The following is a 27723-nucleotide window of genomic DNA, read 5'->3' on the forward strand; positions in this document are numbered from 1 at the left end:
TACCTAACTTCAAGTATCATCTTTTATAGTAGTTTCATGTCTAATTTACACCCCCTTCCTCCTGTCCATATATGGGGTTGTCTTGCATCCAATTTCATCATAATTCCTCGGAACTCTCTAGATTAATCCATCAAGTTATTATCCTGTTTATGAATGTTTTCTTGGCCTAAAAAATAGGATTTCTTCACACTAAGTTAAATTAGTTGACCTTCTTCCCTACCACCTCTTTTACAGCACCTCATCTTTACTCAATAATCCACATCTTATACAGGCATTTCTTATAATCAGTCACACTGATCATTCAGCTTTATTTTTCTCAGACAGCATATAAAAACCCCTACCTATCACATACATTGCTTACTACCACTGCTTGTTAAATCTCTTCTATCCAATTTTGTTACATTTGTAAAGCAATCCCCTTTCACAAAACCTTTCCCAGTTCACTTACTAGGAACTAAACAAAATTATACTATAAACAAACACCCTACCAGTCTATACTAATCCATTCAAATGCCTTCAGCCTCTAACAACTTCCTTCACCACAGGAAATCACCAATCCAAAACTATCAAAACTACCTGTCTTCTAAATCACAACAGGTTTATCTAATGTAGCTACACACTTTTTATTACATTCTGTAGCTAACCCAACATTTACTACCACAAACAACCCAGATACTAACACTACTATTATAACAGCCAGAGTTGGAAGGGACCTCAAAGGTCATCTAATCCAACCCCCTTTCTCAGCTAACATCTCTCTACCAATTCATAAAAATGACAATTTCCACTTATGTAATCGCTGGCTGCACTCCAGCATCCTCATACGTATCATCCCACATCATATCTTCTAACAGTTTTCACATAGGAGTATTTCTTCATCAATAAACAATATAAAACACGGAACCACAATCCCAAACATATGTATAAACACCACTTATACCATGCTGTACAAAACAACCACACTTCCCTGCATTCTCTCAGATTACAAACCACATTACAAACCAGAGAAAATAATATGTAAAAGAAAAAAATGTTGCACAATCAACATTCATACACTCATAAACAACTTTCTCTTCCCTTAAAACAGAGCCAAATCCAGAAATACGTTACCATACAGTGCAAAAATCTATTGTCACAGAACTGATTTATCTAAATCTACACGAGCTTCTCAGCTGTATTCAATAATGCCACAGATTTAATCCAGAAAGCAAGTGTCTATCATTGAATTCTACTCAATTGTAAAAAAATTTCCTAAAATGTTTAGCTTCCTTACGAGCATTGTAAAATCCAGCAACAATTGTCACAGCAACAATTAAACATTTTCATTTCATAACACCACAAGACTCCCTACCAATACTTTATTTCATTTATCAGATTTGTCTACAATTCATAGTTCATAATCAAAGCTTTTTTACATTAAAATATGATTCCCCTCATCTTCAATCTCAAGATATCCTTCAAAATCTCCCAGCTAGCAATTTTCTTATGGGCATACAATAAGAGACTATTACCTCCAACAGATATAAAAGGCAATTGTTAAAGAAAATCCAATTCCTGCTATGTATCTTGACTAGGTTGTTTTAGAGATACAGTGTTAGCTTTTCCTTTAACTTAATAAGTAATTACTAGTAACTTAGTAGGCTTGACATTCCATCTCAGTTCTCTGATTCAAACCAAGATAAACACTTATATCAAAAAACATCAAAAATAGCCAGTTATTCTCCTCAATACTGGACTCCAGTTCATCATATGTAAAACATACACACTATTATACATGGAAAAAAACCTCTTTCATACCCACATCTACACACTAATCTTGGAATTCACCAACATGGAATTCCCTCCAACTGCCACCTAAAGTCATTAAAAAAAAACCTTTATAACTCTTTCTCATCCTCAACCTCTTAATATACATAACAAATAAACTTAACAACTCAGCCACAGAACTGCAAACCTTTCGCCTGTGTATTAAACACATGCCATCTATCCCAATACAATATTTAAAATCTCCACTCTCTCAAATAACAAATATCCACAAATCCCCTTACCTCCAGCTGCTTATAAACCAAGCCTGCTGTAATAAATTAATTCTCCTTCAAACCTACTGCCTCAAACTATCCCAGGAACAACAATAGCCCCTCAACAATTATAAACTTACCTGCTCAAAAAGAAAACACAGCCTGTCAACCCACCTAACTTCAAGACAGCCTCACATTCTCACATTCCTTGTCTTAAACAAGCAATACTATAAACCCTACACATATAGTCTCAACTCCAATTCAACAAACAAACAAAACAAAACCCTTAGTACTTACCATCTGCTCACCCGAAACATCTATCTTCGATTATTAATCACATTTATCAAAAGCTCTATTTCTCAAGAATTCAAGAAGTTCAGTTAGACTTCCCTACACCGCCTGCAATAATCTTTTCGCTCTACCAGCAATCTAACTATAACCATATGTATTACACTTCTTAAATCATACCAGCAAAAGGACAAAATACTATATAGCACAGCTGCTATCACCCATAAAGGCACCATTCTGCTCTTTAAGATACAACTTACCAGCAGCCGTCATCCTTTGTCAGAGAGGGGGAAAGAAAAAGAAAGAAAAAAAACCAAACAAAACAAAACACATACTTCCACCACAGCATCTGCTGTCAGTTTTAAGTAGACGAAACCCATTCCTAGCATATGCTATATCCTAAATTTAAAGTCAACACCCATATTTATGTTCCATAATAAAATCCCTGTTTCATTATGACATAGACGTTCACCCTGAAGTGAAACATAAGCAAACCGATATTCAACTATGTAAATATCCACTCTGATCCCTTTAAAACTCTTACTCCACGGTGTCACCACCCAACATGTGTTTTAAATTAGTTCTCGTGCACAAGAACCCAGCACAAATATAGAGACATTTCTCTCACATGCTCTGCGTGCCCACATGTATTCAATCATGCTACCACATATCACCAACCCAGGATCAGACCCCTTGGCCACCTTTACTCACCAAGGACGCTTGCTTTTCGCCGGCAGCTGCAACTTTTCCCCGGGAAATCTCTTATTCACTTGGCTCTCAGTTCGAAAAGAAGCTAATTCCTGGACATGGAAGCAAGAGAAAACTAGCCACTGGAAAAAACTCCAGTAAGGGCGCCCTGCCAGGTTTCTCCCGTCCTCCATCCAGGAAAAAAGTTCTCGGGGCCCACGTTGGGTGCCAATTGTTAAAAAAATTCCCCAGACCATGAGAATAAAAGCTAAAAAAACCACATGATATATATATCATAGAAACATTTATTAAATAACATATATCAACACATAACATACAGATCCCAAACATACCAGTGTGATAATATCACACTGGGACCAATTTGAAGTCACAGGTATTTTTACCGTCTACCTCAAAAGGTAGAGTACCTAACTTCAAGTATCATCTTTTATAGTAGTTTCATGTCTAATTTACACCCCCTTCCTCCTGTCCATATATGGGGTTGTCTTGCATCCAATTTCATCATAATTCCTCGGAACTCTCTAGATCAGAGGTCCCCAACCTTTTTAGCACCAGGGACCGGCTTTAAGTTAGACGAGTTTTCTACGGCCCGGTGGGGGGGGCTTTGGTCATATGGGGGTGGGGTTATGGAGGGGTGGAGCTTAGTGACGCAGCCCTCCACACTTCTCCACAGGGCAGGGAGAATGAGGAGGCTCCTTTGGCGGCTGGGGGCTGCCTGGCTTTGTGATTTTGACTGGGGGGGGAACTTAGGAAGGTCCTACTTCTCCCCCCCCAGCCAAAAACTCAAAGCCTATCTGCTCCAGAAACTTGGCGATCGCGCCCCACCGCCGCCGCCTCCTCCGTTTCCCCCAACGGCAAGCAATCTAAACGCGGGAAGGGCATTCCGGCGCTTCCCTTCAGCCTCAGAAGCCCCCTCGACGCTGGAGGGATGGTTATGAGGGGAGCGAGCGAGGAGAAGAAGACGTCCCACTCATCGCTCCTGAGGGAACGGGCGAGGGCGTCGGAGACCCAAAGCCCATCCTGTGTGGAGGGAGACGGAGCCAAGCGGGGCCACCCGGAGACCTTTTCCCGTCTTCTTCTCCTCGCTCGCTCCCCTCACAGCCAGCAGCCCCGCTCGCGGGGGGATGCCCGTTCGTAGCTACCAGCCCGCCAAGCGTCGAGGGGGCTTCCGAGGCTGAAGGGAAGAGCCGGAATGCCCTTCCCGGGTTTAGATTGCTTGCTGTTGGGGAAAACGGAGGAGGCGGCGGTTCTTTTCTCCTCGCTCCAGAAAGTAGGCGATCGCGCCCCACCGCCGCCGCCGCCTCCTCCGTTTTCCCCAACAGCAAGCAATCTAAACCCGGGAAGGGCATTCCGGCTCTTCCCTTCAGCCTCGGAAGCCCCCTCGACGCTTGGCGGGCTGGTAGCTACGAACGGGCATCCCCCCGCGAGCGGGGCTGCTGGCTATGAGGGGAGCGAGCGAGGAGAAGAAGACGGGAAAAGGTCTCCGGGTGGCCCCGCTTGGCTCCGTCTTCCTCCACATGGGCTTTGGGTCTCCGACGCCGCGGACCGGCTGGAAAACCCCAACGGCCCGGTCCCGGTCCGCGGACCGGCGGTTGGGGACCTCTGCTCTAGATTAATCCATCAAGTTATTATCCTGTTTATGAATGTTTTCTTGGCTTAAAAAATAGGATTTCTTCATCTTGATACAGGATGTAAACATGTTATTGTACTGCTTGTTTCTCTGGCAAGGACCGCTGTCCAAAAGGTCGGAAGTTTAGTACTCTAATAAGAGTGTTTTGTATCCATCTAGGCCTTAGATGCCTAGATTCTATAGATAATTCTCTCAATTATTATTATTATTATTATTATTATTATTATTATTATTATGTCAATACAACTCAGCAAACGAGATCACTATGCTGGATTTCATATTTCATCATCAGTCGGGCGCTTCCCAAGCACCTAGGACTGTGTGATGTAGTGGCGAATTATGTTTGCCGATCCCAGTAAAGCGGCCTTTTGCAATTGACAGATGGAAATTTTGTCAATTCCTATGGTTTTCAAATGTCCACTGAGATCCTTTGGCACTGCACCCAGTGTGCCAAGTACCATACAAAAAGGAGGCATACAAATCTAATTAATAATAATAATTATTGTTGTTGTTGTTGTTATCCATCCAGCAAACAGAAGGCAGGCATTCATGCTTTTTTTTCAAATTGTTAACTTTAACTGTGAATGGAAATTATTAATATGATTTTGTATTGCAAAGACCATGATTTATATAGCTTTCAAAGTAGTTCAGATTTGTCATACCTGTTTTGGTAAGGAAGGGCACTGAAAAATAGTATTACAATCTTCCATATCTCAGATATGCTTCAGATTTCCCAAACAATATATTAATTTGGGCTAATGTAGGATGAGCAGTAGTATCCATTTTCCTGCAAGTATTTAGGAAAACGCATCTCAAGAGAGACGTAGGTATGGCCAAATTGATCTTAGCAAGAGGTTCAGAAGGGTTCGGATGAACCAGTAGCAGCAATTTGGACTGCTTCGACGAATACCACCACTGCTTGCCCTGCCCACTTCGACGTTCACTTCGCCTGCTCACTCAACGCTCGCCATGCCCATCCTTGCCCTATACAGTGATCCCTCGATTAGCGCGGGGGTTACGTTCCAAGACCTCCCGCGCTAATCGATTTCCGCGTTATAGTGGTGCGGAAGTAAAAAACACTATCTGCGCATGCGCGCCATTTTTTTCATGGCCGCACATGCGCAGATGGTGGAGTTTGCGTGTGGGCGGCGGGGAAGACCAAGGGAAGGTTCCTTCGGCCGCCCAACAGCTGATCTGCTCCGCAGCGCGGAAGCAGCGAGGAGCCGAAGATGGGGTTTCCCCGTTGCCCAGGCAAAGGGGAAACCCCATCTTCGGCTCCTCGCTGCCGCCGCGCTGCGGAGCGGATCAGGTGTTGGGCGGCTGAAGGAACCTTCCCTTGGTCTTCCCGCCGCCCAGGCAAAGGGGAAACCCCAAGATCGCTTGCCGCTTGCCGTATTGCAGCTTGGAGCCTTGCTTCGCCTCCTTCGCTGCAATACGGCAAGCGGCAAGCGATCTTGGGGTTTCCCCTTTGCCTGGGCGGCGCTGGGGCCATGCGGAGAGAAAGGAGGGCGACTTGCCAGTCCACGCCCCCCTGGATGAGCGGCCCCGCATGGCCCCAGCGCCGGACTCCGCCGTTGCCTCCGCCCTTGTTCGGCTCTGCAGCTGAGAGGCCACGTCCACCCCCTCCTCGGTGTCCCCGGCACCCAGCGTCCCCACGCCGCCTCCACCTCCCGGTAATGCGCCCGACCTCTGCCTCTCTCTTTCTCTCTCATATACCACGCCGGCAACAGGGAGAGAAAGAGAGAGAGAAATGATAGAAAAAAGTGGAGAAAAAAAGAGAAATAAGAAAATGATTGAAGCAGAGAATGACAGGAAAGAAAGAGAAAGAGACAGAGAAGTGACTCTTGGTGATGACGTATGATGTCATCAGGTGGGAAAAACCGTGGTATAGCAAAAAAAACGTGGAGTATTTTTTAATTAATATTTTTTGAAAAACCGTGTTGTAGCGTTTCGCACTAATCGAGACCGTGCTAATCGAGGGATCACTGTATATGTTGCCTTCACCATGTGGCCCAGCTAATCACCTCACCAGTCGCCTCCCCGCCTTGCCCGCTTAGCTCAACAAAGTTTGCTGCCCGCTCACCTTTTGCCTTGGGTTGGGGGTCGTGGCCAAGGGACATGTCATTACCTGAGGCCCTGGAGCCTCCGCCCACCATGGCTGGGTCAAGGAATGTGCGTTCCATGGCTTCGTCCTTGCCTGTTCGCTGCCTGTCTTGACAATGTCGAGGAAGACACCATTCTACGTCTCTTGTTTTGTGCCAGAGCCGCTGCCTGACTCAGCTGGGGAACGTGCCATTCCAAACTTCCCGTGGCCGTCTCCTGTATGCCACCTGCTTTGCCCTGCCACCCCATTGTCCCAGCCCTTACTCAATCTCCCCGCTTCCTCCCCCACAACCACCTCTTTCTTTGTTCCATGACATAGAAACATAGAAGATTGACGGCAGAAAAAGACCTCATGGTCCATTTGGTCTGCCCTTATACTATTTCCTGTATTTTATCTTAGGATGGATATATGTTTATCCCAGGCATGTTTAAATTCAGTTACTATGGACCAACCATGTCTGCTGGAAGTTTGTTCCAAAGATCTACTACTCTTTCAGTAAAATAATACTTTCCCATGTTGCTTTCGATCTTTCCCCCAACTAACCTCAGATTGTGTCCCCTTGTTCTTGTGTTCACTTTCCTATTAAAAACACTTCCCTCCTGAACCTTATTTAACCCTTTAACATATTTAAATGTTTCGATCATGTCCCCCCTTTTCCTTCTGTCCTCCAGACTATACAGATGAGTTCATTAAGTCTTTCCTGATACGTTTTATGCTTAAGACCTTCCACCATTCTTATAGCCATTCAATTTTGTCAATATCGTTTTGTAGGTGAGGTCTACAGAACTGAACATAGTATTTCAAATGTGGTCTCACCAGCGCTCTATATAACGGGATCACAATCTCCCTCTTCCTGCTTTTTATACCTCTAGCTATGCAGCCAAGCATCCTACTTGCTTTTCCTACTGCCCGACCACACTGCTCACCCATTTTGAGACTGTCAGAAATCACTACCCCTAAATCCTTCTCTTCTGAAGTTTTTGCTAACACAGAACTGCCAATACAATACTCAGATTGAGGATTCCTTTTCCCCAAGTGCATTATTTTACATTTGGAAACATTAAACTGCAGTTTCCATTGCTTTGACTATTTATCTAGTAAAGCTAAATAATTTACCATATTACAGTATATTATATTATGACCTTACCTTCATCCTGCAGCTGGTTGCCGCATTTGTTCATCCCCCTTGTCGCAAGAAGCCGAAAAAGAGGCAGCTGCTGCAGGCTCCTTGCACTGGAAATCACCAGCCTCTGCTTCTCTAATGCACTAAAAAAGAGTTTGAATCCCATCTCTGTCCTGTTCGGCACATGCATGGCCGGTATAAAGAATAGAACAGTGATGGTGGCGATGGCTCAGCTCTGGCTTGCTTTCCCTACCGGCCAACCAGGGGGGAGGAAGGTAAGAAGAGGGGATTTGGGGGGAGAAAGTGGGGAGATTGAGTAAGGGCTGGGCCTCTGAAGGAGAGAAAATGGGACGAGGCATGGCAAAGGGAGTGTGGGTGGCATGCAGGAGGAGGCTTTTGACAGATTCTGAGTTTAGCCACTTGAGACACTGAGCAGAAAACAATAGGTAGAAAATGGCTGCAACAGCTGTAAATTCAATTTTTTTACTACTGAGTTCTGTAGGCGTGGCTTGGTGGGGGCCATGTGATTGGGCATGGCCAATTTGAATCCCGAGGCAGAGAGGAGGGCAAATGGGCAGCAAGCGCCCAGAGGCTTCATGGAAGCCAAGACAGGCCCAAAAGATGCAGGGGAAGACTTTTACAGTTTCTTGCCATGCAGAATCAGAGATGGACAGGAGGCCCAATGCCGCACGAATCCCAGCAGCCGCTTAGGTCCCACAGAATTAGCCTCCTCTGGGTCCCGTCGATCAAACAATGTCAGCTGGTGGGACCCAGGGGAAGAGCCTTTTCTGTGGCGGCCCTGGCCCTCTGGAATCAACTCGCTCCAGAGACTCGAACAGCCCGCACCCTGCTCGCCTTCCATAAAATGCTGAAGACCCACTTTTGTCGCCAGGCGTGGGGATAATTACCACCTTCTCCCCCCTTTTTTATTATGTTTTCGGCCTTACTGTAGGATGGATTAGGTTGAATGTGTATGATTGTATAGTTAGGGATTTTACTATTTTACTAATGTTTTTTTTAATTGATTTAATTTTTCTACTATTGGATTTGTAATGTATTGTATCACTGTTATGTTGTGAGCCGCCTCGAGTCTTCAGAGAGGGGCGGCATACAAATCTAATAAACTAAACTAAACACAGCACGCTAGCGCAGCAGTCTCCCTAGGGCCGCCCGCCTGCCCTCTCCTCCAACCTCAGGTCCCGTGCCCCTCACCCTGTTTGTGGTACCAAGAAGATTCAGGGAGGCCTGATTGAGTGTAAGATAATGGTTTTAAATGTGAATGGTTTGGGATCGGATTTGAAACATTTTAGGATATTAAGGATGGCTAAGCAATAAAAGGTGGATATTATGATTTTGACAGAAACACATAAAAGATGGGGAGGAAGGGATAAATTGATTAATGATAGAAATTGGAAATGGATGTTTGAATCTAGAGGAATGCAAAATAGTAGAGGTACAGCGATTCTTATTCATCAGAGGGTTAATTTTGAGAGATTGGAATTCAGAAAGACAGAGAAGGAAGGTGGATATTTGTTAAAAGGAAAATAAATCAAAAGAAGCTGATATTAGCAGCAATTTATGCCCCAAATACGAAAACAAAACCATTTATAATAAATACTAAGAGGAAGTTGACAACTTTATGGAGGGCTCAACTTTTTTGGCAGGAGATTTTAATATGCAATTAACAAATGGGATTGGAAATAGTAGGACGTTACATTTAAACAAACTTAATATGGTGGATCTTCATGCAGATATTTCAAACAGAAGTACATATTATTCAGCAAGATATCATACATTTAGCTGTGTGCATGCACGGCGGGGGGAGTGGGGGAATGAGATGGGTGTGGGCATGCACATGTGTGACCCTCCCATGCTCCCCGGCTTTTGGCAAGCTACTACAAAAAGTTCAGCCATCAATGGTATAGGCCAGGGATGGTGAACCTTTTTTTCCTTGGGTGCCCAAAGAGCATTCTTGTGCGTTATTGCGCATGTGTGAGTGCCCACACCCATAATTCAATGCCTGGGGAGGGCGAAAACACCTTCCCCTGCCCCCAGAGGCCAGAAATGGCCTGTTTCCCAACTTCTGGTGGGCCCAGTAGGCCTGTGTTTCACCCTCCCCAGGCGCCAAAGGCTTCCCTGGAGACGGGGGAGGATAAAAACGCACCCCCCAATGCCCCCGGAGGCTCTCTTGAAGCCAAAAATATTCTCCCAGAGCCTCTTTTTGAGCCAAAAATTAGCTGGCCAGCATACACATTCACACTGAAGCTGAGCTAGGGCAAAGGCTCGCGTGCCACCTGTGGCACCCTTGCAATAGGTTCGCCATCACTGGTATAGGCAGTAGCCATTTTATGAAAAAGATAACTCTTTCCATTTGAAACAAACCAGCACATCTCATAGCACTTTATGCTAGCACTAACCTTTATGTAAAGAAAGATGTATGTTTTAGGCATACTCATGTAAAAGAAAGCTTGTATCTTATGCATAGGAAAAATCAGTTTTAGCTCTAAATAGACATTTGTTCAACTATAAATGAAGCATTTCCTTGATCTCTAAGATAAATAATTTTATCTTATTTAAAATAATTTATTTCATTTTAACGTAAGTGCTTTTCACCTATTAATTATTGATTTGGATTTCAAAACTATGTATGTATATGTAAAATTAGAGCAGAAGTAATTTATGTTCAGATGTATTTCAGTTTACTTTGAACCTAAGCTCTGGGAGATTGCAGAAATACAGAGATGATTTAGTTTCTACTGTTTAAAAGAATACATTACCCACACCTAACAATTATTAATTTTGCCTTATTTAGAAACTACTGGTTAAGTAAATCACACAGACTTATATAAGTAATTACCTTATTATTATTTATTTGTTATTATTATTTATTTATTATCAATTGGACTTTTATGCCGCCCCTCTCCAAGGACTCAGGGCGGCTTACAACATATAAAGCAAAACATCCCAATTACACCAAGAAGAGAGAAATGGGTGCTTTTAACAGTAGCAAATGTATTTGAGGATAATGCCATTGGGTTGTTGTTGTTTTTTTTAATGTAGTTATGGGATAAACTAAATGGAACTCTTTAAACAGCTAAGAAAAGTGTAATGTGAAAGAAACATATATTGCACATCGTATAAATGACCTATGGAATTCTTACTGCAGATAACAATTATAGCAAAGGAGTAGGGCAATATTAGCATATCTGAGTCATTCCTATTTAGGGTGCAGACCTGAACAACCTGTGACTCTCCCAAGTTAAAATTAAACTAACTAGAATAATCAATTTATTGCATGTGTCATAAAGGAGAACTAACATCTAAAGGAAACCTTTTACTACAGGAGATTGTACTCCTTCATATCACAAGCAAATTCTATGGTTTGTTTTTCAAAAAAATTAATTGTTACAAACAGAAAGGCACAGAAAGTTACAAACAGAAAGGCTAGCCTCCAGGAAGTTTCCATTCATAGCAATTAAATAAAGAAGGTTAAAGTAATTATCTTAATTTGATTACTTGATAATGCTTCCTTATGTCTTGAGGTCATCAAGTTACAAACGGTTGATTAGAATTCATTCAGATATTTCATGTTTATAATTATAAACATACAGATATGTAATATACTTATACAGTATATTATAATTACAGTTATAATTATAAACATACATACAGATTGTGTAAACATTTTGCATGTGATTTCAGAAGTGATATAAGAGTCTGTACTGACTGCTATCACTGGGTTATAGTTGTCATCCAATTACAGATTTCACCATTATGATTTTTCTGTAGAACTTAGTATTTTGCAAAGTATCCTGTTTTTCACATTCATTGTTATTTTCTGTGGCAAATCACTTGAAATTCTGAGAATTACAGTCCAATAATTTGATGGCCATTATGTTAGAAATGAAAATTTCAATGTGTGCTCTTGTGGCAATTTTAAAAATATATACTATTCATCATTCCCTACAGAGAACCCAAAATTAATTCATTCTTCTGTACCACATAATTATTTATTAGATTTGTATGCTGCCCTTCTCCGAAGACTTGGAGCAGCATGACATTGTTCTTTAAAACCAGACAAAGATTGCGAACTATTTTTTCCTGGAGTGAGGCGTATATGCAAAATGTGTAAAATACATGATTGTGTTTGACCAATTGAGAATATTAAGAATTGCAGGACAGAAGCTTCAGTAGGTGGAGGCGGGATATGACTGAATGTGGCCTCATTTCATTTAAACAGTAAATATATCAAGGAGGCACTGCTGGACAGTGGGGGAAGAAAAAAATGGGAATAACATGGAGGCTGCTTAAGAAAAAAAGTGCTTATTGATGAGCAGAACCAACTAACACACATACACACACACACACACACACACACACAGTGCAATTCTAGGACAAATTCATTCATTCATTCATTCATTCATTCATTCATTCATTCATTCATTCATCTTCTATGCTGCCCAATCCCGAAAAACTCAGGGTAGTTTACAATAATATAAAAAAGCAGTTAACAATGAAAAGAAGTCTAGTACAAATTAAAACAATAACCCCAGTTAAAACCCACAACTCAGCAATTCAATCAAAACATACATATCATTCAATACAAATGACAAAATGGAGTTGAGACAAGATGGGTTTTTATACCTTCTTGATTCCTATGGGGTCACGTAGACTGCCTGTATAGACAAAGGGAGAAATGTGAATCCTAAGGGTGTGTCTGAGCTAATCTTGTCAGTCCTCAATTTCTGCTTGGGGCAGAGACAGCACAGCTGGCTGGAGAATTCTGGGAGCTGAAGTCCACAAGTCTTAAAGTTGCCAAGTTTGAAGACCTCTGGACTAGATGGAAAAGGCTTTCGCCCAACTCTTATTTATTCTTTCTCAATCAATGATTCCGAAGGAAGCCAAAGCCAAAATACACGAACGGGATTCCAAAAGCCAAGAGGGACCTCTCGCTCTCCAAAGCCAGACTTGCGAAAGGCTTTTTTAAGCGAACCTTCAACCTCTGTGGGGAAAGGAGGAAACAGTCCCGGCTCGCTCAAAGGGAAACGAGATCAGTTCCCGAGTCATTTGCAGAACTGGGCTTGGTCTCGGCTGCCTGGCGAGATAAGCAGGTCCGGTGTCGCAGCTCCGGCTTCCTCCTTCCGCCGACCGCCATGGGGGGCACCGGCAGGACCGGGCTGCTCTATGTCTGCTTAGCGTTGCAGTTGCTGGGCGCAGCACAGGCGAGTACGGACCGCGGGGAAGAGACGGAAAGCGCGAGTTTGCTGAGCCACCGGCAGTACGAGGATTTGCAGCAGCAGTTCGGGGCCGTGCGGGACGTTTCCCGCCGGTACTGGCACTTGCTCGCCTGCCAGGTGTGGCAGGAAGGTTGCGCGGAAGAGGAGGAAGGGAGGACGCAGCGCGAGGAAGAGGAGGAAGACAGCGGAGACATCCTGCGGCTGCGACAGAACGGTATGGTTCCCCACTCCTCCGCACGCGCGCGCGCGCTGCCTTTCTCATTAGCGAATGGCCGCCGGTTTCCCCCTTGCAGCCTCCAGCTCCCAGAATGCTTAGCGTGGTCTCTATGGAAGAGAGGACGCGGAAACGCATCTCTTTAATGCAGACTTTTAAACGCCGTTTCTAAGTCTGTTCTGAACGTTCTATCACAGATCAAGTGGGCATAATTCCGTTTTACATTAATGTTTTTAAAGCTTAAGGATTTAGTCGGAGATCGCTCCCTTCCTCTAGGAAATGCCCAAATAAATCGATCGCAGGGTAAAAATAAAAATTCTCCCTGAACCCCCACAACATGGTGGGAGTTTTTCTAATGATTTTTATGCTGGTTTATCTAGATATTTTGGGATATGTTTCATATTGCGCTGAGGCAATTGTAGAAAAGTTCATGGTGGGAGCTTTACCAACACAATACAATATTTATTTATTAATTAGATTTGTATGCCACCCAACTCCTGAAGGAATATGGGCGACTTACAACAAAAATATCAAAACAGTATTAAAACCAATTAGAACACATTTAACAAAATCACACATCTCTTCTGTGGCCAAATCGGAAAGTACTCGATCAGTGCTACATAGGTTTAATAAATGATTTTTATGTTGGTATATTTTGGAATATGTTTCATATTGCTCTGAGACAATTGTAGAAGAGTTCATGGTGGGAGTTTTACTAACGCCATACATAGATGTAATAAAATGATTTTTATGCTGGTTTATCTAGATATTTTAGACTATGTTTCATATTGCTCTAAGACAATTGTAGAAATAAAATGTCAAACTTTAAAATCAAAGTCAAAAGGTCCCTTGCCCCTTTACAGTATTGTTCTCCGTAAAGCAAAATCAATGTCATATGTACACCAGAAGGAGAAAGTAAAATCCTATGGTGACTGGGCAGAAGAGTCTATGACAGAACCACATACACTGTGGTTAGTGAAAAAAAATCCTCAAGAGTTTAAGAGAAAATTGATTTTTTTAGTCTCCTAATAGAACACCAATTCTCCCTTAAACAAAGGCATGGCAACGAATGCGACATCAGGAGAGAAAGACTTGTCCAATTCCAATTTCATCTGAATTACAATGGTGGGAACTTTCCATGTGTGGCTGCTTATTTTCAGCAAAATGTTATCCAGCCAAGACATAACCGTTTTCTTTCTTCTAGAACAGGGTTTCTCAGTTTGGCAACTTTAACAGGCAGGGAATTCTGGGAGTTGAAGCCCCTTTCTCATAGAGGTGCCAAGATTAACAAACTTTTCTAAAACAAACAAAGTTGTTTGCCCATGTGTGGTCTGCTTCTACAATTGCTTCATTATGGGTGAAAGAACAGAAAAGGGATCATAGGGAAAACACAGGCTTGCGTTTCTTGTTGGGTTTCTTCTGTTTGCATTCTGAGTACTGAATGTCCCGTGTTCTTTCAACTGGCTATCCCAAACTGGCTGGTTTAGTTCAGTGTTAAAAATAAATACCCTATTCCCCCCAAAATAAGATATCCCCTGATAATAAGCCCATGACATGGCAATAAGGCCAAGTGCTTGTTTCAGGGTTGAAAAAAAAATAGTCTTATTTTTGAGGAAACATGGGTAGGTAGTAAACCCTGAAAAGGAATTGTAGAGAAGAATAGTAAACAAAACTGCTATTGAACTTGCAGCAGAAATGAAAAGAGAAAGAGCTGCCATGCAGTATTGGTTACTTTGGGCAAGTGAATAGGTACATCAGGTACAGTGAAAATAGAATAGCTAACAGCAAGATTTGTATAAGTTTTTTCAAGCCAATTGCCTAGGTCTAGGAGCAATTCAAATATTTCTTTTCCCAATCTGGTGTTCTTACCTTTTAGACTGGAAGTTACCCATGGTGACCGAATTAGTCTCTACCTGGTACTGTGGCTTTGGCAGGTGCTGTCCAACAGGAGACTGCAGAGTGGTCAACAATATCACAGGTAAAGACTTTGCTGTCTTCTTATTTTAATTCCTCCCCTCCTCCATATTAAAAATACCTCATTACTGTCAGCATTTATGCTTCTGAAATTTAGAAATGTGATCTGGGAGTGCTACACAGCTTTATTTGGCTTAAAGGCTGATCAGCTTTGCTTTAAGCAGTGTGAATTTTGTGTACTGTATTATCAAAAAATAAGTTAAGGTAAATGCTCTTTTCCTAATTGCATCTCTTTTAGTATACTAATACTAATAATAATAACAGAGTTGTAAGGGACCTTCTAGTCCAACCCCTGCTTAGGCAAGAAACTCTACCACTTCAGACAAATGGTTATCCAACATCATCTTAAAATCTTCCAGTGTAGGAGCATTCATAACTTCTGAAGGCAAGCTGTTCTGCAGATTAATTATTCCAACTGTCAGGAAATTTCTCTTTAGTTCTAAGTTGCTTCTCTCCCTGATTAGTTTCCACCCATTGGTCAGGTGGATGCTTTGGAAAATATATTGCTAAAAAAAAAATAAAGGGAACACTCAAATAACACATCCTTGATGAGTGAAATATTCTCATTGAATACTTTGTTCTGTACAAAGTTGAATGAACATAACAGCATGTGAAATTGATTGTCAATCAGTGTTACTTCCTAAGTGAACAGTTCGATTTCACAGAAGTTTGATTTAGTTGGAGTTACATTGTGTTGTTTAAGTGTTCCCTTTATTTTTTTGAGCAGTGTAGTTTTGTCTCCCTCTTTTATTTTGGCTATCCCTCAGATATTGGAACACTGCTATCATGTCTCCTTTAGTCCTTTTAATTAAACTAGACATACCCAGTCCTGCATCATCTATGTTGCTCTTCTGTACTGTTTCAACTTTGTTTTTACTTGTGGCGACCAAAAGTGAATGTACTATTCCAAGTGTGGCCTTACCAAGGCATTATAAAGCGGCATTAACACTTCATTTGATCTTGATTCTATCCCTTTGTTAATGCAGCCTAGAATTGTGTTGACTTTTTTGACAGCTGCTGCACATTGCTGGCTTGTATTCTTCACACAAGCTCCGGATATTTGCTAGTATTCTGCCTTACTTATTTCCTCCTCTTTCCTTTTTTTATACTTGTCCTTTTTGTCTTTCATTTTGTTAGAGAGTTCTTTATGCAGCCATGCTGGTTTCTTTGGAGACCTATTATTTTTCTTCATTGGTATTGTGCTAGCAAGGACCTTTATATAATTTAAATAATTTAAATCCTCTAGCTGTATTTTCAATTTGTCAGTTTCATCCCATCAAGTTTCTGTAATGGCAACAATATCATATCTTCCCTCTTTTAGTTGAATTTCTAATTCACCCTTTTTATAGAAACATAGAAGATTGACGGCAGAAAAAGACCTCATGGTCCATCTAGTCTGCCCTTGTACTATTTCTTGTATTTTATCTTAGGATGGATATATGTTTATCCCAGGCATGTTTGAATTCAGTTACTGTGAATTTACTAACCACGTCTGCTGAAAGTTTGTTCCAAGCATCTACTACTCTTTCAGTAAAATAATATTTTCTCACGTTGCGTCTGATCTTTCCCCCAACTAACCTCAGATTGTGCCCCCTTGTTCTTGTGTTCACTTTCCTATTAAAAACACTTCCCTCCTGGACCTTATTTAACCCTTTAACATATTTAAATGTTTTGATCATGTCCCCCCTTTTCCTTCTGTCCTCCAGACTATACAGTTCGAGTTCATTAAGTCTTTCCTGATACGTTTTATGCTTAAGACCTTCCACCATTCTTGTAGCCCGTCTTTGGACCCGTTCAATTTTGTCAATATCTTTTTATAGATGAGGTCTCCAGAACTGAACAGTATTCCAAATGTGGTCTCACCAGCGCTTTATACAGTGGGATCACAATTATTCCTCATACTCTCTGCTTTGGTATATAGACATTTGAGTCCATTCTGATTGACCCTGTGTTTACTGTCTACAACTTGTGTTGTGCCTGACTGCCCATACTTTCTTGCCACCTGTTTGATTAGTGCACATAGTATGGCATTCGTTATTAAATTCTTGGCTTTGCTTGACAGCAGGGCTGATAAACTTATCCTCGCCCACACCTATGTTGCGTGCACTAATGACCCTATTAATTTTAGATGGCTGGGGTCAGAATTGTTCTGTATCAATTAATTCTAGATATATTGTATCTTTCTGGAAGATGACAAGATGATAAAATCTTTCCCACATTAAAGTTGTACTGTTCCCTTTTGATTTGACATGGGGACTAATTCTTTCAGTTATAAACTAATGATTGAAGCACTGATATTGAATACATATATTTGATCAAGTTAATTGGAAAGAAATGGTGAACTGAGGGTGACTCTGCTAAAAGCAAGTAGATTGGCTCTTCATAATTCCTCTCCAGATAAGGAGACAACTTGAGATCATCCACAAGTGCTCTGTACAGTTTCTCCTCCAATTTTTGATGGGTTTTGTATTCTGGGAAATGGGGAGGTAGCCATTTTGCTCAAACCACAATTATCATCTATAATAAAAACTGAGTGTGCATATTTTCTTCTCTAATCACCTTCAGAAATACTTTGTTGACTGTTTTCAGTCTGGATTAATGTCATGTTATCTACGTTACTTGCTGAAGAAAAGGATCAAAGATAAGAGATAAGAATTTACAAAGAGAATAGGTACTATCAAGTGCAGTTAACAGAAATCTTTCTTTTCTGAAGGACCATTAGAGGTTTCCCGCCCACATGAAGCATATCTTTTTGCACAGCTACAAGAACTTCAAGTTTACATAAAGAAAGAAAGGACAGTGAGGTGTTTTGACAAGTGGATTTTGGAGCCAACTTGTGGTTTCGGTGTCCTTTTATGCAATCCTTAAGTTTGACAATTCGAGCTCAAGAGATTGTAACTTGATCTTGCGAATCTTGATTTCTAGCAATGTAAGGCTTCAGCAGTTTCCAATATGCTATGCAAAAGATTCATCCTTTTTTTCCCTCCCCTACAGGCTTGGAACTGGTTCTGAGCAAACGACTCCATGGCCAGCATTTGGCCAAAAAAATTGTCCTGAAAGCTGTTCGGGGTTTCTTGGAAAAACCACAGCCAGAGAAAGCACTAACTCTTTCTTTTCATGGCTGGTCTGGTACTGGCAAGAACTTTGTAGCTCTTTTAATGGCAGAACATCTTTACCGAGATGACCTAAAAAGTGACTGTGTTAAAATTTTCATCTCAGGACTTCATTTCCCTCATCTCGATTACATGGACCTTTACAAGGTGAGAGGATATTTGTATATTGTGTATCACTGTGTTTGTGTGTGTGTGTGTGTTATGTTAGGTCCCACAGAGTTGGCCTTCTCCGGGTCCCGTCGACTAAACAATGTTGTTTGGCGGGTCCCAGGGGAAGAGCCTTCTCTGTGATGGCCCCGACTCTCTGGAACCAGCTCCCCCCAGAGATTAGAACTGTCCCCACCTTCCTTGCCTTTCGTAAACTCCTTAAAACCCACCTCTGCCGTCAGGCATGGGGGAATTGAGACATCTTTTCCGGGCCTATACAATTTATGTATGGTATGTTTGTGCGTATGTCTGCTTTAATAATGGGGTTTTAATGTTTTTAAATTATTAGATTTGTCATGAATTGTTTTATGTTGTTGTGAGCCGCTCCGAGTCTACAGAGAGGGGCGGAATACAAATCTAATAAATAAATAAATAAATAAATAATAATAATAATAATAATAATAATAATAATAATAATAATAGTGCAGTTTTAGGACGGGACTGTTACTTAGAAGTCAGACATGCAGAAGGTTAATGGAACAGTTATTTTATCTTGGAAAATGTACAAAACAAGAACTCATCCTTCCATCCTTCCGAGGTGGGTAAAATGAGGACCTGGATTGTGGGGGCAATATGCTGGCTTTGTTAAAAAGTGTTATTGCTAACATGTTGTAAGCCGCCCTGAGTCTAAGGAGAAGGGTGGCATAAAATTGAATAAATAAATAAACTTCAGAATTCCTGGATGCTTACAGAACACAACATTAGTGAGGTACAGTATGTACTATATGTTACACCACATATCCGCACAAGTTGCCTTGATTGTCATTCCATGGATTATTATACAACACTGGTTTTTTAAAGCCCTGGATTGTCTAATTAACTTGACAGTTGGCTATGTTCATATGAATCTTCCTATTTCCAAATATCTGCTTGGGTTAATCCTGCTACGGTTTTTCTCTCTAGCAAAGGGCATACTGGCAATGGCCTCTCCTTAGGGATCCAAAAAATAATAATAGTGTAGCTTGGAGAGACTAGATCAAAACACATGGGTTATTTATTTTGTCCCAGGATACAAATAGTAAGGACAATATAATTGATCTAAAGGCAGGTCAAAGTTTAAAAGTCTGGGTGAGTACTCTGAATCATAGGTCTCTATTAATATGACCTCTGGACCTTGAGCCATTCAGAATTAGGCTGCGGAAGTTGTGGGAAAGCAAATGCACATGGTGTGCACATGCACTCCGTTTGCACAAGTGCTGGGTGCATGTGCCCACCACTCACACAAATGGAGTTTTGCATGTGCCTGCTTCTTGCGTGGAACCCTCCCCTCCCCCACCCAGCCCTGCTGGTCTGCAAAGCTGAAAAGTTGAGGAACTCTGCTTTATGGCATCTTCTTCTCTCTCCTTAAATATTCTTTCAAGGTTTGAGCAAGGAATTAGGCATTTCAAACTAAAAAAAGAAAAGAAGCCCAGTTGCCATGACTCAGTTTTCAGACAACTCTATCTGGATGACTGAGAATCTTCACCGACAGGTTGAAAGTTGTTTGCAAGCCAGTAGCTGCCTTGTAGTTTGCTTTGTAGCTCTAGTTTGTAGATCTTTCATTACCAGGTACGTTTTGCCAGACGTTAACCATTCTTCAATTTCTCATCCTTTTAGTATATTGCTAAAACTGCTTGGCAGTGAGTGAACACAGACCAATCATATGTTTCCACCAAAAGCTATGCAGTTCATCTTCACCTGGTCCTGATCAATTCTTGACCTTCCTTACCTTTTTCGCGATTTCTGCTGTTATTACAAATTTGTTCATTTCAGTTTCTTTTCTTTAAAAAAAATTCTTATCCACCTCCTTTAGCCCGGCTGCATTCTTACTGTATTTCTTTGGGTTGTCTCATATCTACTCCCAGAAATGTGCTTTGTCACGCAACTATAAAAGCCTTTTTGGTAGGAATCACAGACCTTTGGATCACTCTTCCTTGGAAAATAGTTCTATTTCCCTCACTAACAACATATAAAAAAGGATTTTTAAAGAAAAAAACTTTTGCATTTTGTTGATAATTTCATAGTGACTTCATTTTTCTTGATGCTTTACAGATTGCTTTTAAAGGTTATTAAGCCTATGTAATAAGCATCAATTCTAAAAGAGGGTATATAAGGCCATAAATAAATCTCTGGCTGCACCAATTTTATTTATGCCAATTTAATCATTTATTTGTGCCTATTTTCCCTGTTCATTCAGGTCGAGCTAACAAAACAAATCATTGAGACAGTTGAACTCTGTGAACAATCCTTGTTCATCTTTGACGAAGCCGAGAAGCTTCACTCTGATCTCCTCAATGCCCTCAAACCATATGTGAGTCACAATGGCAGCACTGACAAGGTTGATTACCGGCGGTCCATCTTCTTATTCTTGAGGTAAATTTTGTTTTGAGTATAAGAAGCAAATCCTAAGTCATATTTTCTGGGGACTTTTCAGAATATTAAAAGTCTGAGCTTTTAATATTGAGAAGTAATAATCCAGGGTAAAAAAATATGAAGTAGAAAATTCTAGAAACATAGCAATACTTCCACAAGTTTATTTAAAAGCTCTTCCTGAAACTTTCTTGCCATTTCCACTAGCAGATCCTACAATATTACTGATATTCAATGATACCCTTTAGAAGGGAAAGACTCCTGTTCTTAAGAATACCTCTGTCTCTAATAACAAATAACATTTGCTATAAAATATTCCAGAGGTCATGGCTCTAGGAATGAAATTCAGGGAAAAAAATTGTATCACTTTCAAAATTGCTTCTTTCCAATTTGATTTGAATATATTAATCTAAATAGAATTGGTAAGTGGTTAAATCTTAGTTGAATTTATTGGGGCTAAGCAGATTAAGTCATGATTAAGAACGTGCTTGAGGAGCTACCAGGGCTGTAGGTTGGATTAAGAAATCAAAAAACCTCTCAGGAAAAAGCATTGACAAACCACTTCCATATTACAGCGAAGAAAACTGTGTTCAAATAGTCAACAGAAGTTTTATTACCCAAAAGGCCATATTTATCTTTGCCTAACATCTAAGAAGCTTTGAACCTTAATTTAAAATCTCATCTACCTTTTTAAAAGCTGGCCTGCTGATGATAATCGAGTTTGAAAAGTAAATGCAGTGGTACCTCAGTACTCATCCTTAATTAGTTCCAGGAAGCAGAGTGAGTACTCTAAATGATGAGTACCTGATCTTTTCCATAAGGAATAATGCAGTAAGTCATAAGGCATCCAGCATTGACAAATTCTAGCTTGTGTGCTGAGTGTGTCATAAGTACAGGGACAAAATGTTCACATTAAAATGCCCTGAGTACCAAATTTGATAAGTTTCAAATCGGTTGATTACCAAGGTACCAGTGTAAGTCAGTTTTTGCTACCTATATTTTTTTGTACTGGATCTTTGAAACTAATAAGATTTGTGCAGATTTGTTTTTTTTTCTGATTTACTGGGAGCAATATTTACCTAAAGGCCCATTGCTTTTTTCTAAAAGGCTGGGAGTTTACCAAACTGAACCAAATCCTTCACTGAAAATCCTCTTTAGAGGGAAGAGAGCAAACATGAATGTTATTAATGCACTTAGTGTCTTAAAATAAGCATCTCTTTTTCTCAGTCTACCTATATTCCATCTTGTTGTTGTTGTTGTTGTTGTTGTTGTTGTTATTCCCCCAAAAGAGTGGGAGGAAAAAGAAATAGGTAAAGAAATATGCTCCACATTTTTATCTCATTCCAGAAAAACAGGAGGTTAAAATGCACATATGATTGTAGAAAGATTGCCTGTCCTTATATTCCACCATAAGCTATTCTGGGTAATTCAAGTGAATTCAAACTGATTTAATGTGTCAGTAGAAATGAAAAACCTTCACCCTCAGGGCTTTATTGCATAATGACTTACAACCTTGCCCTGTGATATTATTGTGCTAAATTCTGCTGGTCAATGAGATATAGGTAGTCCTCGACGTATGACTACAATTGAGCCAAACATTTCTATTTTATGACCTTTCTTGCCACAACTCACTGCAGTTGTTAAGTTAGTAAAAACTGTTAAGTAATTATGGCTTCCTCGTTGACTTTGCTTGTCAGAAAAATCACCAAAGGTGGTCACATGATCCCAGAACACTGCAACCGTCCTAAGTACATGACAATGGTCAAGTGTCCGAATTTTGATTCTGTAGGGATGCTGCAGTGGTTGTAAGTGTGGAAAATGGTTATCAGTTACTCCCCCCAGTATGTTATAACTTTGAACGATCACTAAATGAACAGTTATCAGTTGAGGACTGCCTGTAATGTTCTTTCTTTTGTATCCAGTAACACTGGTGGAAACATCATCAATAAGGTGGCCCTAGATTTCTGGCAAGCCGGTCAAGCTAGGGAAGAGATCACCATGGAATATTTAGAACGAATCCTGCAGAGAGACCTGCTGGATGCCCCAGGTAAGTTGCTCTTCACTCCTAAAGCTTTACTGCCACTGCATCAAATGGACGAATTTACAACTGTATTATCATAATTTTGTTTGCTTTAGCAAGAATATATGAATAAAAATAAAATTGTATACAAATAAAATTGATAAAATTGCCATTTTTATCTCTTAGCATCATCTGGGGTTTGTTAAAATTGGATTGTGTTATTTATTCATATAGATTTTTATCTGTTTTGTTAATATTGCTGTTTTATCTCATTGTTGGATGCCACCCCAATGTTGCTTTTGGTGAAATGGGCAGCTATATAAATTTGATAAATAAATGTGTTTTTTGTTTTATTATGTAAAGCAGCTCTACATCTACAAAAAAGCCGATATAATCCTTTGTTGCTATTGACTTGCCTTCTCTTCCTCTTCATTCAATTGTATTTTCCTCCTGTTTTTAAATTGCAAATGTATGGGAACAAACCAGGGGTAGATTGCTATTACCGGCCATTACCGATGTGTTGTGTGAGCAGTTTCAGTCATCTTGTGTGCATGCCTGCACTACATGTGTGTGTGTCCCCAGCATGTTTTTGCTTCTATGCAAGTGCAGGAAGTAAAAATGCACTGAAATCTCACCAGGGGATGCTTGCGTGTGCGAGATTTTGGTGGTTCTTTTGCTTCTACACATGCACAGAAGCAAAAAAATCACCGAAACCTCATGTGCATGAGATTTTGCTTCTGCAGAAATTGAAAAAGATGGTGGCACCCATAGGACTGGCACCAGAGCAGCCACACACAAATTGCGCAATCTGGCGGCCACTACCTGTGCGTAGTCACCTACCACAATGGTAGATACCGCACTAGCAACCTGGCTCAAAATGCTTGCACAGTGCTTAAGTTTCCTGATTCCACCCTCAAACATCATGGTCATATCATCCACAATTTTTGACAAAACTAACAAATCATGCATTACAAAGATCACTTGGAGGTGGGAATTACTTCTAATGTAATCTACCAGGTCCCTTGCATAGATTGCCTCTTTGACCATGTAGGATAGGCAGGGAGGAAGCTAACCACCAGATTGAAAGAACATAAGCGAGCAGTCAGATGAGGAGACCCAAACTAATTGATAACCTTACATTGCAATGAACAAAGACATATGTTCAATATTACAGCTATCAAGATTGTTGGCTGTGCAGGTACAAAGAGAAGCCTGGGAAATGGGCCCCTTGTCAGTTGATAGGAGTTCTGATTTACCACCAGCTTATCAGGTACTTAAGAGGTGAAGACTTGGCAGCACAAGGAAAAAATAGCCCATCACTGTTGCTGGTAGGAGGGTTATCTGGATGGTAAGGTTGCAAGGCATGTAGCACTCACGGGGAATGTTTGCAGGGGAAGTTGGTATTAGTATGGTGTAGCGGGAAGCCAGTAGAAGAGAATGAGTAGCGCCAGTGGTCAGTAGATCATCAACTGGCATTGTGGTGAAGGTTAGAGATGAGCATCCTCATTGCGTTTCCTTCCAAGTGTGAAGTGTGCGCTGTAACACTCTACCTGAATGCTAAGGGCATGAATGCTGCTGCGATAGGTGTCCAAGATTTGTGTGTGATGGGTGCCCAAGATTTTTCTTGCCAATTGCTGAGTTTTGAGTTTTTTCCACTGAGGGCGAATGGGTATGGCGCCACTGCATTGATTGACGTTTGCTCTCTGGAGGTTGGTGATAAGCCCAAGTTTATTTATTTATTTATTTAATTGGATTTGTATGCCGCCCCCTCCGAGGACTCGGGGCGGCTCACAGCATGTATAAAAAACAGAACAATAATATAATCCAATTAGTACTACAATATTAAAAACAATTACAAAGAGAAGATTAACCTAAAAAATTAACTTATTAACCAAACATTCAGCAATCATGCTTAAGGCATTCATCTCCTGTCAGTATACAGTTGAGTAAAGCCTTGCTTTCAATTTCGAAACGGTCAATAAATTCTCGGGTGGCACTGACTGTTGATTTTGTGAGCTTCAGTAAACATCTTGGGCACCAATCGCAGCAGCATTCCCTACAAGAGCTATGTGCCTCTATAAATCTAAATAATAAATAAATAAATAAATAACCTTACTTTTTTCTTAAAGTAGGTTATGTGTATCCAAGTTACTATTAAAAATAAACTATTTTTGCCTCCCTAGTAGTGCCAAGTAATTAATTACTGTCTACCCTGGTCAATAACTAAGAAGCAGGAATGCCAGATGAATTGTGCCTTTTTTTCTTTTTCCAGATGCCAACAATTTCCTTCTTCAGGAGAACCTCATAGACTTTCTGGTACCTTTCCTGCCTTTGGAATATCACCATGTGAAGCTCTGTGCTCGGGATGCTTTTCTTGCTCAAGATCTCCAGTTCACTGAAGAGATGCTAGATGAAGTTGCAAGGACGATATTTGCTCCCAAGGGGAAGAAATTATTTTCTGCTCAAGGTTGCAAATCAGTATCCCAGCGTATAAACCAGTTTCTTCTTTGATAGGAGAAGGTGAAGATGATTGCAATTGAGTTTGTTCTCTTTTATCTTATACAAGGGAAACATTTTATTTATTACATTAACTAGTGTAATATTACCTATGTTCCCCATATTATTGGGGTTGCCCAGCTAAAAAAGGCAAGAAAACTCTATTATGGATATGGAATCTACACGAACGGTATTACTGAAACAGTAATATATCCAGAGTATTTTTGCAATACTGGTTATAAATGGTGCCTTTAGTTCACTTATCCATTACACTGAATGGGTTTTTAGACAGCATGGGGAGAAGACCCCCATTTACAAGATGTGAGACGGACTTAATTTTATTTCCAGGTTTTAGAACATAGACAATGATTTAAATCAAGCAATTTCCTAGTCTGTATTCTTAGTATGTGGCTGGGTGAGGAGCTATCATATTCCCTTACAACACAATCTACCTCTTCTTCCACAATCCTTGTGTTGAATTAAGATATGCAGGAAAGATTTTGTCCCTTATTAGAGGCATCAAAGGACAAAATATGTGCCATTCTTTTTATTATACCGTAACTTTCACAACAGGACGTAAGATATACTTCCAGTCCAGCACTGAAATTGAGCAATGAGGTTGCAGTTCTATGTGATAAGCACTCCTTGCATAAGCTACTATTTGTTGGCATTGAATTTCTGTTGTCCTTGTAGATTAAAATGTTGAGTGGAGTGTTGCTTTTGTGGGATATTGAAGCTTGGCATTCACAGCAGGATATTTGCTTTGTCAGAATAAATATAACAGATCTAGCTGGCCAGATATACTCTGTAAGAGCTATGTACAGGATGTATGTATATAAATTGACTGAACACCTGATTTAAGTTTCAAAAATACACAAAACCTTGTGCAAAATTGAGCCATATGTGGAAAACCAAGTTACTTTGCGGCAACTTATGTGTCCCAGAATCAGACCTTAGTACAGTCCCAATTTAGGTGAAAAATGTTAGAATTTGGATTTTAAAGCAGATAGAAATTGGGTTTCTTGTTCTCAAATTTTAGGAATAATGCTTCACAATTGTAAAATACAGGTAGATCTCACTTGGCAACTATCTCAAGATTTTGAAGATGAAGAAAAAGTAACTCACAGACACATTCGCCATTACAGTCAGTACATGTCCTGTGCCTGACCTTCCCATCATCACTACCCCCACTTAAACAAGTGATCTTTTCCTGAACTTTCTATCAGTGTTTTCTCCCCAAAAATGCTACCAGCAAGTTAAAAAGCAGAGATCTGTGACTTTAATTAGCCAGCTTGCAGCTGCTGCCTGCAACTGACAAGTTTTTAGTCACTTTCATACATTTGGTTTTTGTCTTCTATGCTGCTTTTGTCTTCAAAGCCCCAAACAAGCTAGGCAAACAGCTGGTGCTGGCATGCTTCTTTACATGTGTATTTTTCATTGTGTACCTGCTTATAATCCTTCCTCTCCAATAAATGTAAATACAGACAATTCTTTTCTTGCTAATTATCCCAGCCTCACCTTTGGATGAGCGTTCCAAAAGGGGAAAAGGAACCTAAACAACAATCATGGGCACAGTCACAGTCATGTAGTGCTGAGATGACAATCCCAATTATGTCTTTTAAACAAAAACTCCCTATCGTCCAAGATAGGGAATATTTTAAAATCTGCAGATGTGCAAGCAGTTGTGTATTATGTGTGCCAGGCAGTCATGCCCCATTTCTTCTCCCATAGATTCTGTGAATTCAAGCACATAGACCTAAACCTTCCATTTAATTTTCGGAGTGGCTTGTTACAAAAGCTTTGCAGAGCATTGCAGCTAACCAAAATGGTATTACACAAATTGTTGACATTTCCTTTACTAGCCAAGTGTCAGCAATATTGTATTTACTGTCCAGGTTAGCTTGCAAAATGATACAACATTTGTAACCTGTGATTATGGGGTGGGAGGTGGGGAGTGAAGAAAGAGAAGATACCTATAGAGTGTAGAACAAAATGTGCCTTATTATTCTGGAAATGTGAATCTGACTTGTGTTAGCAGCTTCAGGAAAGCCATTCTCATTTGTATACAACATTTCAGCATCTGAATGTGTGCCAATAAACTGTGGATGATTTCCACAGAAAACTACTGTGACTTTCTTGAATTCTGACCTGTAACAAATCATTTGTAACAGCTTTCACATGTTCAAGTCATCATACATGTAAGTGTGAAATGCCAAACCAGTTCCTTTAAAAAAAAATCTTT

At 40.5% G+C, this 27723-nt stretch overlaps 2 protein-coding genes across 2 annotated transcripts in view; one reads left to right on the forward strand and one right to left on the reverse strand.

Annotated features, from left to right (window-relative positions):
• SOAT1 (sterol O-acyltransferase 1) overlaps positions 1-3414 on the reverse strand; it is a 45931-nt gene extending 42517 nt beyond the window's left edge. The window contains exon 1 of the mRNA XM_070746668.1: positions 3018-3414. The gene's annotated coding sequence lies outside the window, so the exon portion shown is untranslated. The remainder of the gene's footprint in view (positions 1-3017) is intronic.
• A 9374-nt stretch (positions 3415-12788) lies between these two features.
• TOR3A (torsin family 3 member A) lies at positions 12789-27606 on the forward strand. The gene is made up of 6 exons (XM_070746672.1): positions 12789-13322; positions 15199-15300; positions 18291-18556; positions 20793-20968; positions 22888-23012; positions 25258-27606. The coding sequence occupies exons 1-6, from the start codon at positions 13025-13027 to the stop codon at positions 25494-25496; spliced, it is 1206 nt and encodes a 401-aa protein (XP_070602773.1). The 5' UTR covers positions 12789-13024; the 3' UTR covers positions 25497-27606.
• The last annotated feature ends 117 nt before the right edge of the window (positions 27607-27723 follow it).

The sequence above is a fragment of the Erythrolamprus reginae genome, chromosome 3 (assembly GCF_031021105.1).
Source record: "Erythrolamprus reginae isolate rEryReg1 chromosome 3, rEryReg1.hap1, whole genome shotgun sequence".
NCBI lineage: Eukaryota > Metazoa > Chordata > Lepidosauria > Squamata > Dipsadidae > Erythrolamprus > Erythrolamprus reginae.

Bases quoted from the DNA above. Each gene is read 5' to 3' on its own strand.
- TOR3A (XM_070746672.1), top strand. From the start codon at position 13,025: ATGGGGGGCACCGGCAGGACCGGGCTGCTCTATGTCTGCTTAGCGTTG. The intron at 15,301-18,290 runs GTAAAGACTTTG...CCTCCCCTACAG, and splicing joins AGTGGTCAACAATATCACAG to GCTTGGAACTGGTTCTGAGC. The intron at 23,013-25,257 runs GTAAGTTGCTCT...TTCTTTTTCCAG, and splicing joins AGACCTGCTGGATGCCCCAG to ATGCCAACAATTTCCTTCTT.